Source organism: Phyllostomus discolor, chromosome 5, assembly GCF_004126475.2.
Source record: "Phyllostomus discolor isolate MPI-MPIP mPhyDis1 chromosome 5, mPhyDis1.pri.v3, whole genome shotgun sequence".
Lineage (NCBI taxonomy): Eukaryota > Metazoa > Chordata > Mammalia > Chiroptera > Phyllostomidae > Phyllostomus > Phyllostomus discolor.
The window spans coordinates 97,054,607-97,072,193 of NC_040907.2; the positions used below are offsets into that span (position 1 = coordinate 97,054,607).

Consider the following 17,587-nt stretch of genomic DNA (forward strand, 5'->3'; position numbering starts at 1 on the left):
AGGGAGAAAGAGAGAGAGAGAAACATCAATTCCTTCCCGTATGTGGTGTGGCCAGAGATCGAACCCGCAACCTTTTGGTGCACCTTGTTGGGTTTTTTTTTCAGTCATCATACATTTTACCCAGCTGTTTACATCTTTATTTAAAAACTAGCACCTGAAATATGAGAGAGACACCCCCCCAAAAAACAGAATTATCTTCTGGAGGTCGGTCCCCTTATATTACAAGCTTCCCCTGATAGGTGAGTATTATAGGAACTGATCTGTATCAGTGTACCAGCTGGCATTATTATGAGAGGCTGCATTCTGCTTCAGTGAAAAAAAATTTTTTTTGAAGACTCAACATGTTTGCCCACTTCATGAAGGTTGATTTACGAGCACACCTGTCCACACCACACTGAGTGCTCAGAAGCTTTTGACCAAAAATTACATGAACCCCACACTCCACCTTCTCTATTCACCTGATCTTTCCCCCAAGTGACTTTTTTTTTTGTTTCCCTGGATGAAAAAAGTCCTTAAAGGCAAATGTTTTACCAATGTGGAAGGGGTGATATAAAAAAACAGCAGAACTAAAAGGAACCAAAATCGATGAGCTCAAAAAAGTTTTGAGCAGTGGAAAAAAATGTCTTGATAGTTGTATTTCATCAAATGGAGAGTACTTTGAAGTTGACTGAAATAAAAACGTAAGAATAAATAACACAATTTTTAATTTAAAAATTCTGGTTTTTTGGGGTGGTCTCCCCTTGCATGTGTGCTACTTACTTTGTGATCTATAAAATGCTTCTTACCACTAAATGATAATCTCTTTCAGGGTGGGTTATGTCTGTTTTTCTCACTTTTGTATATCACCACCTGGCAGTACCTAGCAAATAGTACATACACAACAGATATTTGAAGAATAAAGGGATAAACCTGTTACATTTTTAGAATAGCTTTGTTTACAAAACAGTAGGCAATTGCCTAAAAAGTGAACTGATTTTTGTCTAAGGCCATATTAATTAGTATATAGGTAAGCCAGACCTGGATCCCAAGTTTTCTGACTTTCTATTGAATGTTCTTTCTGTTACCCCAATAAACTAAAATCATCATCAATATTTAATGTTAATAATATTAAAATTAGAATATAGTACTGGGAAGAGAAGGAACATATACCACCCAAATTAACTACAAAATGGTCCCTTTTTCACAATCACAGACCTTTTGTAAACAGTAACCAAAATCAAATCCTGGTCCTGGCCCTAAGTGCCATGACCATGGTCCCTTTGAACTCATTCTTCATTCTGCCATCTGCTCTAAGCCCTCAACCACTCTGATGACAAAATGTATGTACAGTCTTTCTCTGATAGTTCCAGAATCTTTATCAGGCAACATCTTTCTTGGCGTTATTACTACCTTTCTCTTACTTTCCAAATCAAACCCTTTCCATTGATGGGAGAGACTGTCAAGTTTAGCTAAGCTGTCAGTGAAATCACAGGGAATACCCAACTTTACACTTCCCCAAAACCAAACCAGTTCTCTTCCAATTTGGAGTGTTTACATTTTCATTCTTTTGGCATGATTCCCATATTTTCTTTTCCCAGTCAGACAAGAGCAAACAGTCACTTTAGCTACTGAAAAGAAGATTGCTGCCAGCTGTGTTTTGGTGGAGTGTTTTGGTGGGGTGTTTTGGTGGGGTGTTTTGGTGGGGTTCTTTGACGGTCAGTACATCAAAGATGGTCAAAGACGTCAGTGTGGCGTGGAGCAAGCGAGGCAATCTCTGGCACCTGCCACTATTACTGGCTTCTTTTGGTACAGATTTTTTAAAGAACTGACAATCCTCCCCCACAGTTGGACTTAGAGCAAAATGGTATGACAACTCTACAGATAAACCGAAAGGGTTAATCTGCATTTAGTTTGTTAGAATCCCATCTTAAAGTCTCAGTGTGGACCCCTGAGTGAGTACAGGGTAGAGGTTAGGGAAGGGAGAAGGCTAGTGAGCAGAGTCTGATAATGGCTTTGTTTCTCATTGTAGATAACTGGCTGTAGGATGGAGCAGAGAGAGAAAGGAATTGAAATTCTTAACTAGGAAGACCACAAAGATCTTATCTGTTTCATGTTTATAAACCTTCATCCCTCACTCCTTAGACACAGACTCTGTCTAGTCTTTAGGACCTTTGCCCTGACTTTGCCACCCCTCCCCCGATGCTATTCTTTAACCTTTTAAGGATGGCACAAAATAGAAATAGCAAGTAAATGTTTCACAAATTAAATTGGAATACAGAGATTTTTAAAAATATATAAGGCCCTTTCATATAGCCATTTAGCACTAATTTATATGTACAGATACATACACAAACACCAATAAACTAAGGCAAAAATAACTAAGCACTTTGGGGTCTTATATTGGGTATATTTCCATATTCTACTGGAAGGACCTAATGTCTGACTGCCTCTGATGTTTGCCTAGCAGTGTTCACCAGGGAGCAGAATCTCAACAAATTCATGTTGAATGAATGAGCACTTTTAGACATTCCTTTAATACTAAGCAATTTTAGCCCAATAGACAATACAAAAAACATATTTTCATTTAACACAACGGGTAGTTTTTTGGAGAGAAGCAATCAATGATTATCTTATATTTAAAATTTTTCATTGTTAGGTTATAACACCAGCATATGCATTACTTTGGGAGGTTATAATTACGTTTCACTGGACTTTGTCTTGAGCTAGCATGCATTTTCCAGATGTGTTCAATATAATTCTGTCTTTTTGAACTTTTACTAAGTTACTGTGACCTGACGAGCTCTTTTTCTCTTCATCCCTAGGGCCCAAATTTTTTCCTTCTGCTTTTCCAACATTACCACTTACCCCTTGAAGTACTTTGTCATTGCCCTTGTGGGTGGAGGGGCAGTTATCTCACTTTTTCTGTTCACAAAAAGAAGGTCTCTGAGAAATTCAGGGGGTTTTTTATTTGTCCAAGGTTAGGATTCTCTGCTCCTTCCAATACATTATTCCTGTGAAACCTGGGGTCAGAATAACATAAAATAGGAAGATTGATTTATTCTTTCAAATTTTCTGTCAACAAAAGTATGATTCTACAGGTTGAAAGCATCCTGTGCTTTTTTTCCTGCTATTCACAGCTTTGTTTTTAGAATTGTGTTGAGTAATTTAGATTTATCTCGTTTACAGGGTGTTTTATTAGTAATGCTTAGTCTGATGGGTTCTTGCCAGGAAATGTTTTTCCTATCAGGGTCAGAGTGGGAGTTGACTTTATAGCATACTAAGCATGTGACATTGTCTTATTTCATTCTAAGTTTAATTTTTTGCTTTTTAATCAGCACTCTGGCCCCACTCTTGTCTTCACACTAAAGAAGTTTACAACTTAAAAATTGCCCTCATATTTTCAGTCATTGCTAGAACCCAACCTCATGTTCATATAATAGCATTGACAGGACCCTGGTTTTCATGGAGGGTAGAGACTCTTGAATTTCTTATTCTTAAGTTGCTTAGATCATCACTGGCCTAATATTGTGCTTTTGTGCTTATATTTTTAGTAACTATATATTTTATATATGTATACATTTATAAGCTAGTCTTCCACAGGGTTGCAATTTAAAGATTCTAGACCTGAGTATAGTGATTTTGGACTGTTGAACCAAAGTGCCCTTCCTTGCCTCCCTCCACTCACAGTGGGACAACTGCCAGGGAGTTGGGAACAAGATGAGATGTATTGACCCAAGTGATCATGATTGTCACAGCCAGGTCAGACCTCATGCCATGACTGTAGCAGTGAACAGTCCAAGGAACATCTCTGTGGTGTGGCTTTCTTCTTACAAAAGAAAGCTTCTCTGGTCTTGAGCACAAGTTAGTTTATTTCACTTCTACTTATGATAGATTCCTATATTATTTTCTCCTACCTCCCAGATAAAACTTGTTAGCTTGCAATTATCTTTTCTCAGGAAGTCAACTAATTTCTGGATTATATTTAATTACTCTCCAATCAGCTTTATGAGTTTTTTCATCAGCAAAATATAATTAATAACACCTGAACTTTCATATCTCAAAGAAATAGCCTATATATACACCATTGTATATGACAGATATCAAAAGTTAGTTATGTATTTAGAATCTGCAAATGTCAGTTCAAAAAGTTGATTATAGTTCTTATTCTTAGTATTTATCTCAACTTCCCTTAATCAATAGCTTGAATGACATTTGGGAAAAGATTATCTTTAAAACCATTACTGTTAATACACATGATTTTACAGTGCAGTAGAAATTTCCCTGTTCTTTAGAGAAGGTATTCTCATTGTGTGCAGTTAATTTAGAAGGCATTCTGAAATAGTCCATTCCAAATCCAAGTAATCGTTTTGGGGTTACAATAAAGCAGCATTTTGTTCTTATGGTTTTTTTTTCTTGCATTATAATGAAGCTGTTAACCCTGTAAATACCCGCACCTCTGGTCTTGAGCACAAGTTCGTTTATTAAATGCATTAAATGTATTGTCTTCTTTAAGCCTCACTGTTGTTAAGTTTATTAGTAAAAGAAAAACTGGGCTCACAGTCTTTCTGCCAAAAGTTACAATTTGTAGGTTATGAAATTGGGGTTTGATCCAAGTAATCTGACTTCAGATTTTTATACTGTTAAGTCTTTGTGCCTGCTTTTAAGTGAAGTAGTGTTCATTAATTGGTACCATCTGAAATCTGGTATTTTGTCCAGTCTTTAACATGTTTTACAGAATCAGAGTGAATGTGGTTTTGTCAAAAGTGTCTCCCAAAAGTAATTTTTTAAGGTCAAAATAGTTATTCTGCATAATAACTAGACTTTTATCCTTGGCAGTATAATGCTACAATATTTAGCATATGTTTTATAAGTTTTGATAAATATTCTTCTGTTGTCAATTTTTTGGTTGCTAACTTGAGTGTGTGTATGGATGTATATGAAGAACATATATGAAGAAACCAAAGGACATTTTAAAATTTTGGTTTTGAAGGAGGCTGACAAACAGTTATAGAGAACGTAAACAATAACAATGGAAAATAATGAAAGAAAACTCTTAAGTAATTTAGCCTTTAAAAAAAAAACAAAAACCTGTACAAAAATAGTCCTTTCACCATTTGGTTCTCAAAAGGAAATTGACAGTGGTGGTGTTACTTTCTGTTTCTCCTTAGACAACTGTGCAGTGATGCCAGCAGCAGGGACAGGTACCTTGTGTTTCTATTAAATGCTTTTCCCTCCCCCCCCTTATTTTCAGGTGTTAGAAACTATTTGAAAGAAGCATTGGTGAATATAATTGCAGTACATGCAGAGGTAAGCTATCATTTGATGTTCCTAAGAGATATCAGTAACTGGAGTAGGAGAAAAAGGATAATTTGTGGTTTCTATGGAGGCCTTTTTTCCCAACTTTTTGTGCTTTCCTTTGTGTTTAACAAATTCAAGTCAGGACATAATGCACCATTTCTCCTTATTTTAAACCTTCTTTTAGGTATTCACTATTTCCAAGGAATTGGTGCCTCGGGTCCTGACCAAGGTGGTGGAAGCAGTTTCTGAAGAGCTCAGTCGACTCATGCAGTGTGTTTCCTCCTTCAGCAAAAATGGAGCATTACAGGTACCAGAATTACTCACAGGTCCATGTCAAACTTTCAGTTCATTTAAACACACAAGTATATTTTTAATCATCAGTCTTATACACAGATTATTTTATGGATCTGCTGATTTGCAATCCACATTGTCTCTCTTGCTCATTATGTCTTGTCTACAAGTTCCAGAGTTTCTGTGTCTTTAGCAGAGCAGAACAAGACCTTAACAACCCTTGTCAAATTATCTTGACTGTGGATTCCTTCTAAAGTTCTGTAATTATCTTTGTTTTATTTTATACTTGTCTTTACTACATTTAATTTCACAAGACATTTTTAGCAACTTTTAAAAAATAAATTTAGGAATTTTATTTATTTTTTAAAAGATTTTTCTTATTTATTTTTAGAAAGAGTGGTAGGAAGGAAGAAAGAGTAGGAGAGAAATATAGATCAACACGTTGCCTCTCACAAGCCCTCAACTGGGGTCCTGGCTGGCAACCTAGGCATGTGCCCTGACCAGGAATTGAATCGGCAACCTTTCAATTCGCAGGCAGGTCGGTGCTCGATCCACCAATCCACAACTTTCTTTTATTGTCTTTTCAAACTGTTCAATGTAATTTGCATAGAAACATCTCTTTGCTTTAATATTCCATTGGTTTATGTTGTAGTTATTTAAATTATGTAATTACAATAACAAATATAACATATAAACCAGATAATTCTTTGTATGCATACAACAAAATTGGTAGGAGCTAGGGTGTGCAGGCGTGTGGTAGAGTGACCTCCTACATGTAAGCTTTCAGTTATCTAAAACATACTGTGTTTTTTAAAAAGTGCTGGCAGTTTTTCTTACGGTAATGGCTGAAGAAGCTCTTATTAGGCCAGCCCCCTATAGAAGACAACTGTAATCTTAAATAAAAATATAAAAACTTTAAAATATTAAAAATTAAAAACATGAAAAACACTTGGAGAAGTGACCATTAGTAAGTGATTCTGGAAGGAACGGCACTTGGGTGAATTCCTCACGTTTTTATGGATTTTAGCCTGAAGACAGGTCCAGAAGTACCTAAAACTTCACTAAACCTACATCTTTTAGGCTTGAGGAATAGGGCAAAGTACTACTATAGGAAAGTGAGGAAGCTATCCCAGAGTACAGAAAGCAAGAGCTATAAATTGTGTGTATAAGCTACTTAAGTCTTTAGTTGGCCCCTAAACTATACATACATGGCTGGACTCCACTATAATAAGCCCAATTAAAGCTAAAAGGACTGAAGTAAGAATTAAAATGCTGCCCAAGAGCCAGGGGTTTTTAGTTTGAGTACAAATAAGTAAATTGCTTGCTAAAGCAGAACAAAATCAATATTCTTCAGAGGCATATTACAGAATCCAGAGTGTCCCCAGTATGACATATACAGTGTCTGGGATACAATCCAAATTTTATAAAAATGTAAAAACAGGAAAACATGACCCATTTTCAATAGAAAAGACAAGCACCTGAGAGCAGTCTTGAGATGACCTAGTTATTGGAATTTAAAGACAAGGGTATTAAGCAGTGTTCAGTAATGGAGAGGAGACTATGCTCAAATGAATGAAGAGATAGGAAATATCAGCAGAAAAGGAAATTTAAAAGAATAACTAAATGGAAATTCTCAGACAGAAAACATATATATATATATATATATATATATATTTTTTTTTTTTTTTTTTTTTACAATCTACCAGATCAGAATAACTGCTGAATGGAGATGACAAAAGGAAAAGTCACCAAATTTGCAGATCCCATGTGAGAAAAAGAGAAAGGAATGATTGGGAAAAAATTAACAGATCACTAGGGACCCTTGGGGCAACATCAAAAGGTCTAGCGTAGACATAATTGAATTTGTGAAAGAGCCAGAATGGCCAGTCAGCACATGAAAGATGGTCAGCAACATCAGTTGGAGCTCTCACACATTGTTGGGCATGTAAATCATACAACTACTTTGGAAAACACTCTTGCAGTTTCTTTGAAAACTAAACATACATATCCCCTATGACCCAGCCATTCTAATCGTAGGTATTTAACTAAGAGAACTAAAAATATGTGTTTATGAAAAAAACATACAAGAATGCCCATAAATTTTCTTCTTAATAGCCAAAACCTAAAAACAGCCCAGGTGTTTATCAACAGAATAAACAAACTGCAATATGTTCATATAACCAACTACTATTGAGCATTAGGGAGGACAAACTACTGCTACCACCTAAAGCACGGGTGGCAAACACAAGGCCCACAGGCCAAATCCAGCCCTTCACCTTGTTTTATCTGGCCCTTCACCTTCTTTCTACCCACCAGCAGCTCTGAGCTCTCACTTAATTGTTAAGGAGTAGTTAAATTTATACAGTTCTAAAATTACATTCAGCCCTTTGAAGGCAACTGCGAGGCTGACGTGACCCCCTGTGAAAATGAGTTTGACACCCCTGACCTAAATGAAACTCAGGAGTGTTTAGCTGAATGAAGGAATCCTCACACCAAAGCACATATATTACTATATAGGTTTCTTCTCTGGTAGGAAGGAAACATCTCAGGAAAGTGCTTTCCTCTGAGTTGTTGAGATTAAGTTGGAAGGGGCCTAGGGGGTTGGTTCTGTACCTTGATATAGCTTTCCATTGTTCAGGTGTATGCCTCAGTCAGAATTCATCACATGGTACACTGTAAGATTTGTCTATTGTGTAGCATGTAAATTTTAACTCAAAAAGTTAAAATAGTATTGATTGAGGGGACTTCCGGCAAGATGGAGGAATAGGTGGACGCACTGTACCTCCTCGCACAACCAAGAACAGAACAACAATAATTTACAACAATGATTTGCAGTCATAATATCAGAACTGTCAGAGGATTTATCTAAATGGAAGTCGGACAGCCAAGAAGTTGAAGTAGACCCGTACATCCAGACTGGTTGGGGACGATGAGCCTAGCGGGCGCGGGGCTGGCTTGGGTCGGTGGTGCGCATAAGTCGGGGGAAATTTGGCGCAAAATCGGTGCGACAGCCATCCGGGTGCAAGAGCGCAGCGGTGAACCCTGAGTGCGCAAGCAGCGGCTGGGGGAATCAGTGGGGCAGCGATTGTGGACCAGGGCAGAGCTCACGGCCCAGAAGCCCAGGGAAGTGTCTGACTCCAGGAGAACGGAACTGTCGCCATTGATCCCTCCTGTCCCCGCTCCCGCCCCTGCCCCCACATATAACGTCACAATCTAGCAACTGGGGCGCCCAGCCCCGGTGAACACCTAAGGCTCCCCAGCCCCACCGTAACAAGAGTGACCAAACCGGAGGAAAAAAAAAGAAATAAAATAATAGGAGAGATAGGGTAAGACATAAGACATGTTTCCAGCAGAACAGATCGGTCCCCAGGACTCATCCTTTTGAGTGACCAAGAAATAGCCAATCTATCAGATGCACAGTTCAAAACACTGGTGATCAGGAAGCTCACGGAATTGGTTGATTTTGGGTGCAAATTACATGGAAAAATGCAGGTTACCATAAAAGAGATGCAGGAAGATACTCGGAGGAGACCCAATAGTGAAAGGAAGGAATCTGAGTCTCAAAACAATACAGTGGACCAGAAGGAAGATAGAATCAACCAAGCAGGAAAGCATGATGAAATAAGAATTCAAAAAATCGACGAAAAGCTTAAGACCATCAAGGACACCTTTAAACGTTCCAACATCCGAATTATAGGGATACCAGAAGGGGAGGACCAACAAGTGGAAAAGTTATTTGAACAAATAATAAAGGAGAACTTCCGCAATCAGGCAAAGGGAACAGTCTTCCAAGAAATCCAAGGAGCTCAGCCCCAAAGAAGTTGGACCCAAGAAGAAACACACCAAGGCACATCGTAATTACATTAGCCAAGGTAAAAACGAAGGAGAGAATCCCAGAAGCAGCAAGAGATAAGGGGACAGTGACCTACAAAGGAGTTCCCATCAGACTGTCAGCTGATTTCTCAAAAGAGACCTTACAGGCAAGAAGGGGCCGGAAAGAAATATTCCAAGTCATGAAAGACAAGGACCTACATCCCAGATTGATCTATCCAGCAAAGCTCTCATTTAGAATGGAAGGGCAGATAAAGTGCTTCTCAGATAAGGTCAAGTTAAAGGAGTTCATCATCGCCAAGCCCTTATTTTATGAAATGTTAAAGGGACTTATCTAAGAAAAGAAGATAAAGAAAAAACCATGTATAGTAAAAGGACAGCAAACTCACAATTATTAACAACCACACCTAAAGCAAAACCAAAAGAAACTAAGCAAACAACTAGAACAGGAACAGAACCACAGAAATGGAGGTCACATGGAGGGTTAGCAACAGGGGGGTGGGAGGAGGAGAGAGGGGGAAAAGGTACAGAGAATAAGTAGCATAGAATGTAGGTTGAAAATAGATAGGGGGAGGGTAAGAATAGTAAGGGAAATGTAGTAGCTAAAGAATTCATAAGTATGAAACATGGACATGAACTAAAGGGGAGGGAATGTGGGTGGGAGAGGGTGTACAGGGTGGAGGGGAGTGAAGGGGAAAAATGGGACAACTGTAATAGCATAATCAATAAAATGTATTTTTAAAAAATGGTACATATATGCAATATATTACTCAGCCACAGAGAAGAATGAACTCTTAACATTTAAGACAATATGGATAAATCTAGAGGATTATCCCAAATGAAATAAGTCAAACGAAGCCCAGGCTGGCATAGCTCAGTGGATTGAGCGCGGGCTGCGAACCAAAGTGTCGCAAGTTCAACTCCCAGTCAGGGTACATGCCTGGGTTGCAGGCCATGACCCCCAGCAACAGCACATTGATGTTTCTCTCTCTCTCTCTTTCTCCTTCCTTTCCCTCTCTAAAAAATAAATAAATAAAATCTTTTAAAAAATCAAATGAAAAGGCAAATACTATGTAATTTTATTTATATGTGGAATCTAAAGAACAAAATAAATAAAACAGAAACAGTCTCACAGATACAGAAAATAAACTGATGATTGCCAGAGAGGAGGGGTGTTGGGGGACTGGGTGAAAAAGGTGAAGGGATTAAAAAAGTACAAACTGGTAGTTACAAAATGGGGTCATGGGGTTGTAAAGTACAGCACAGGGTATATAGTCAATAATATTATGATAACTATGCATCACACTAGGTGGGTACTAGACATATCAGGGAAATCACTTATCAAATTATGCAAATGTCTAACTGTTAAGCTGTACACCTAAACTGATATAAAATAACATTGAATATCAACTTTAATTGAAAAATATTTTTTAAAAGTTACTGTGAAGAGAATGCCATGACATCATGAACCTCCTTCTTGCCTCTCTTAGCACAATTAAAAGCACATAATAACTGTGTTCCTAAGTCCTAACTCCAATAGGGCAGGACTATTTCTGTGTGGATCACCATAGTCCCTGGGGCATCACAGGAGTTCAAATGGTTCTTGAAGAGAGAAATGTGCGAAAATCTAGCAAATAATCTTCATTATGCATTTCATACCAACAAATATTTTACCCTTTATTTCTTTCCAATTTTCATCCTTATTATGAGTTTTCATGTGGTTATATTAGTATAAATCATAGTATGAATATAATTTTGCATACTTATAATAAACATTTTCCATGTTGCTACAGAGTATTCATAACAAATGTTACATTATGATTAAGTATCACATTTTATTTGTTAGTTCTCTATTGTTAACATTTAAGTTGGCTCCATCAGATATATTTCTGTATATTAACAATTATTTTCAAAAAAATATTTTCACAAGTGGAATGAAGGGGTCAAAGTCATGGCTATTAGAATAACTGTGTAGACTCCCAATCAAGATGACAGCATAGGTAAATGCAGTCCTCAGCCTTGAACAACACACCAAAATTACAACTAAATTACAGAACAACCACCATTCAGAATGCTTGACATCTAGCTGAACACAAGTCCTACAACTAAGAATACAAAGAAGAAGCCACGTCAAGCCTGGTAGGAGAGGCACAAACTCAGAGTGGGCTGGCCCCACACCCACAAATGGGAATTTAAAAACAGGAAGGATATCTCAGCTGTGGGAGCCCCCCTTAAGGAGTGAGGAGTCCCAGTGCCACATCAGAACCCCTTGCCCAGGGTTCTTGTGCCTGAGAGAAAATTTTCTATTACTCTTGTCTGAAAAATGCAGCAAGGTTTGTGGCTGAGTGACATGAAGTACTTCTGGAGTTCCAGGCATTTTTCTTAAAGAGACCACACAAGCAAGGACTTACTCAGGCTCACTTGTTCTATGCTCCAGGGCTGGGGCAGCAGCTCCAAAGACTCCAGAGATATATAAGGAAGAACTAAACCATCTGGCTTCAGGGTAAGAGCTACAGAGGCATATTTCTCTCAGACAGAAGTGTTAGCAGAGGCCACTGTTCCTTTGCTGAGCCCTCCCCCAGGAGAGCCAGCAGATGGCCACCATATCTGAATCTCCATGTAACTGTAGCAATATTTGCCCTGCTTTGGTGATTCCCTGAGACCCCACTCCATTCAACATGTGGGCCTACCACAAGCATTTTCAGTGTCTTTTCCATACAAATAGCCTCTCTTGGCTTATGCTTTGGACTATCCTAAAATCTCTCAAACAAGTAGCATTTGGCATCTGTGTAACCCATACCACTCACTAAGTGTCCCCTAGCCTTTCACTAGAAGCAGCCAGCCTCAGTTTCAACCTTGGCCTCTCGTTGGCATCTCCAAGCCAAGCACAAGTAGCAGCCACCTGCAGGTCACTCTGTAGCTCATGCCAGGTGGACCCAGGCAGAGCACAGGTGGTAGTGGCTAACCTTTCATCACTCAGGTGGCCCCAGAACCAGTGCATCCAGTAGACAGCTTCAGACTATGCTGGATTACAATCCAACCACCTCCATGAGTGGCACACTCAAGGGACAGATTTGTCAGGTACCAAAGCCCCATAGAAGCAAGTCCTGTTCTGTAGGATTAACTCCTGCATGGCATCTCCTCTGCTGTAGTTGCAGTTGATCCTTGCAACTAAACAGCCTGAGGGTCAATCCCTTCCAAGGGCACCCAAGGCTCGACTACACTGGGCGAGCACACACAGCCCACACAGGGTACACACCTGGAGTGCCCAGCTCAGGTGACTGGAGAGGCTGTGCTAATGGGCCCCACAGGACCCTACTACATAAGGCCATTCTACCAGTCCAGGAGATGTACCAGCTCTACATAATACATAGAAACAAACACAGAGAAGTAGCCAAAATGAGGAGACAAAGAAACAGGTCCTAAATAAAAGGACGGGAGAAATTTCCAGGAAAAAAAATAACCTAAATAAAATCGAGGCAAGAAAACTACCAGATACAAAATTCAAAACAATGGCTCTCAAGGAACTTGGCGAGAACTTCAACTATAGAAAAAAAGACATGAAAACCATTTTAAAAGTCAGAAATGAAGGATACACTAATTGAAATGAAAAAGTTACAGGGAATCAACAGTAGAACAGATGAAGCAGAGAATCATATCAGCAATTTGGAATATAAGAAAGCAGAAAATACCTAGTTAGAACAGAAAAGAAAATCAAGAACCAAATAAGATGAAGATAGTGTAAGGAGCCTCTGATACAACTTCAAGTATGCCAAGATTTGCATCATAGGGGTGCCAGAAGGAGAAGAGAGAGCAAGAACTAAAAACCTATTTGAAAAAAACAATAATAAAGGAAAACTTTCTTAACTTGATTTACAAGTTCAGGAGGCACAGAGAGTCTCAAATGAGATGAACCTCAAAATGATCACACCAAGACACATTGCATGAAAATGCCAAAGGTTAAAGACAAAGAGAGAATCTTAAAAGCAGCAAGAGAAAAGCAGTTAGCTACTTACAAAGGAGCTCCCATAAGACTGTCAGTGATTTTTCAACAGAAACTTTGCAGGCCAGAAATGACTGGTGTGAAATATTCAAAGTGATGAAAAGCAAGGACCTACAACCAAGATTACTCTACCCAGCAAAGCTGTTAATTAGAATTGATGGACACATGAAGACCTTCCCAGACAAGAAAAAAAAAAAGCTAAGGGAGTTCATCATCACCAAACCAGTATTACACAATATGTTAAAGGGCCTTCTTTAAAAAGATGAATATAAAAGAAAGATAAAAATATGACTAAAAATGGCAATAAAGAACCATCCATCAATTACTTTCATTGAAAATGAATTTAATGCTATAATCAAAAGACATACAGTAAGTGATGGATAACAAAACAAGAGCCTTACCTATGCTATCCACAAGAGATTCACTTCAGATTGAAAGACACACAGATAGAAAGTAAAGGGATGGAAAATATTTCCTCAAAATGGAAACAAAACAAAACAAAAAACTGGGTTAGCAATACTTATAACAGACAGACTTTAAAACAAAATCTGCCTATATAAAGAGACAAAGAAGGACCCAGCAACTCCACTTTTGGGCATTTATCCAAAGAAACCTAAAACACTAAATCATACAGGCATATACATTTACATGGTTATTGCAGCATTATTTACAATAGCCAGGATATGGAAGCAACCTAAGTTTCTATCAACAGATGAATGGATAAAGAAGAAGTGGTGAATATATGAAATGGAATGTGATTCTGCCATAAAAAAAATGATGAAATCTTGCCATCTGCAGCAACATAGATGGACCTCGAGTGTAGTATGCTAGGTGAAATGAGTCAGACAGAGAAAGAAAACTTCCAGATGATTTCACCTGTATGTGGAATGTAGAAGACAAACATAGATAAACAAGCAGAAAAGAGGCAGACTCATAGATGCAGGAAGCATTTTGATGGTTGCCAGATGGGAGGAGGTTTGGGGAATGGGGAAAGAGGTGAAGAGATTCAGAAGCAAAAATTGGTGGGTGCAGAATGGTCATGGGAATACAGTGTGCAACACAAGGACATAATAACATTGTAATGACTATTCATGATATCAGATGGGTGCTGGATTTATCAGGGTGATCATTTCATAGGTAATATAAATGTTTAGTCACACAATTCTACACATAAAATTAATATAATATTGTGCACCAACTATATTTCTAAATTAAAGCAATAAATTTTAAAAAATAATAATTGTATATACATAATGTGAGTTTGCTTTTCCCAGAAGTAGAGTAGTCCTCACTGAGACAGCATCTTTGCAGATACACACTCCCCCTTATCTTTGGAGCGGCCCAGATTTTCCCTTATAAACCTTTTCCTGCATTTAAAGTATTGCATAGCTCTTGTTAGTGTCTCAATTAATTTATTTATATTTTTTTATTTTTTTCACATGTTTGTCCTCCCTCTTCCGATAATGATAAAAATACAGTAATACTACTATTATTGACACTACTTGCAATACATAGCTTATAAAATACCTAAATGCACATGATCTGCTTTGACCCTCACAATGACTCTGAGAGCGTGAGGCAGGGACTAGGGGGCCATGGGGCAGCAAACTGTTGCCTAGATAATGACTGATTGCTGATAACTGGTGAAACCAAGACAATAATCCAGTTCCTTTGGTTCTTAGTTCATTAGTCTTTAAAAATAATTATCAAGGTAACTTATACATGTGGTAAAATATGAAAGAATACAGCAAGGCTTACAATGTAAAGAAACATTCCCAGCAGCACCTGCTTCCCAGGCCTACTCCCCAGAAGCTGGCTTTTGGCATGCTATGCTGTTACCATTTCTCCTGGCTGATATCATAGCTCTGCATATCATTCACATATCCTGGCCCTCTGGGTAATTAAGGATGTTCTACTGACTTTTATACCAAATCAAAAAATTTGCTCTCTTTGCACCTTTGTATTTCCTATATTTCTCACTAAGCATAGCAAGGATGCTTTTCTGTATTCTCCTTCACCATGTGTACTTGGCCTCTTCTTCCCTTCCCTTTTACCGCTCCCTCCCATTCCTTTGTAAAATGCACTATTACACTTACTTGGTGTAATCAAATACTTTACATTCCTTCTATGACCAAATTACAGCTGATTAACACAGGTTTACTGCTTGACCATCATAAATCTTCCACACCTGATCCCTAGGTTGATTCTAGAAGTTGACAAAGCAATGGAGGGCTTACATGCAACAACTGCTTCTGCACAGCCCAGTATGTGGGGGATGCTTTCCTATACAGCTTTTTATTTCTTTGTAGTTGCTAGTTGACTGAGAGCCCTAAATAAATCAGACCAAGTGGGGTAAATGAAAGAAGGGAATAAAAAATACTTTTAAGATGCCAGTTTTGTATTTTATCCCCCTGCCCTCTACCAAAGGAGCATCATAGATCAGGGGTGTCAAACTCATTTTCAACATGGGCCACATCAGCCTTGAGGTTGCCTTCAAAAGGCCGGATGTAATTTTAGGACTGTACAAATGTAACTACTCCTTAAAAGTTAAGCGAGAGCTTGGTGCTGCCACTGGATAGAAAAAAGGTGCCAGACTGGATAAAACAAGGTGGAGGGCTGGATTCAGCCCGCAGGCCTTGTGTTTACCACCCCTGTCATAGATGAACAGTAACCTCCTCTTGACACAGAATGCATGTGAGGCTGGTTGTATGCTGTGTGAGGAAGACAGGCCCTGCCCCTGGCATCCACTGGCACCTCAAGACCTGAGAGATGAGTGAAGCCACATCTAAGATTCATACATCTATATCCAGAGAATGCAATAAACCACATAGATGAGAAGCCAGGGTTCCTTTAGTGCTGAGGGATCATGGAGAATAATATGCATCACTGAGAGAAACATTTACAAGTGAAATGATGTTGTTTCTTAGATTTCCAACTAATTAGAAGGGAGGAAGAAAAGGAGGAAGACAAGGAGAAAAAGGAAGAAGAAGGGAAGCAGGAAAAAGAGAAGAAAGAGGAGGAGGAAGAAATGGAGGGGAGGAAGAAGAGAAGAAGGGGGATATTTTATAAAGATGACAAGGTCATCAAAGAAAGGACTGAGTGTAGAGCTGTCCCACTCAAGAGGACACTGAAGAGGAATGAAAACTAAATGCCTAGTGAGGTCTTCGATTACACCTGGACCAAGAAAATACATTTTTTTCCATAAAAAAGTAGTGAAATAATTGGTGAAATTGGAATATGATCTGGAGACTAGATTATTGGATCATATCAATGTTAATTTTTAAAATATATTTTATTAACTATGCTATTACAGTTGTCCATTTTTTTCTCTCCCCCTTATTTCCTGCTTTCCTGCACCAACCCTCACACCAGCATTCTCCCCCCTCCCCTTAGTTTCCATGGGTCATGCATATGAATTCTTTGGCTTCTCCATTTCCTATAATATTCTTAAGCTCCCCTTGTCTATTTTGTACCTAACATTTATGCTTCTTATTCCCTGTCCATTTCCCCCCTTCCTCACGTCTCTCCCTCCCCATGGATAACTCTCCCTGTGATCTGCATTTCTGTGATTCTGTTCATGTTCTAGTTGTTTGCTTAGTTTGTTTTTGGTTTTAGATTCAGTAGTTGATAGTTGCGAGCTGTTACACAGTTGCGAACATTGTTTTGTTTAATATCATTTCATAATAATGTTGATGGGAAAAATTGATTCCTGGGTGTTTGGGGTTTGTACATTATCCCCACGTCTGTATGGTTTTCTCTGGGGACTCCGGTTTCTTCCCACACCATAGAGCTGTGCATGTGTCTACATTGTCCCATCTATGTGAGTGTGAGATGTGTGAAGTGCCTGTGATAGAAGTGTATCCAAGGGTGGGGCCTGCCTATACCCTCAGCTGCCAGGATGGGCGTCTGCCACCTGCACTGCCACATGAAGTGGAAGGAGTGATTTAGAAAATAATTTTACTTGTTTTTATTAATCTTTCTTAAATGTATGTAGAGATCACTGTTATTCCAGTGTTTAATATTAGAAGTGTTTGGAGTCCTTAATTGGAAGTTTGGTGATGTTTTTATGACCAGAAGTGTGCCATAGAACTTTGCCTTTGGTAAAATTGGTTTCATTCTATACCATTTCTCTTATAGTCACAGATTCCAAGATCCTATCAATGACATGAAGTGAGGAGTTACTCG

General features: G+C 38.6%; 1 protein-coding gene across 8 annotated transcripts in view; it reads left to right on the forward strand.

Annotated features, from left to right (window-relative positions):
• Nucleotides 1-17,587, forward strand: part of EXOC2 (exocyst complex component 2) — a 262,089-nt gene that overhangs the window by 233,800 nt on the left and 10,702 nt on the right. For all 8 annotated transcript variants that reach the window (XM_028511621.2, XM_036026609.1, XM_028511622.2 and 5 more), the window contains 2 exons: nucleotides 5,231-5,286; nucleotides 5,462-5,584. In XM_028511621.2, coding sequence (XP_028367422.1) covers nucleotides 5,231-5,286; nucleotides 5,462-5,584 — 179 coding nt within the window. The remainder of the gene's footprint in view (nucleotides 1-5,230; nucleotides 5,287-5,461; nucleotides 5,585-17,587) is intronic.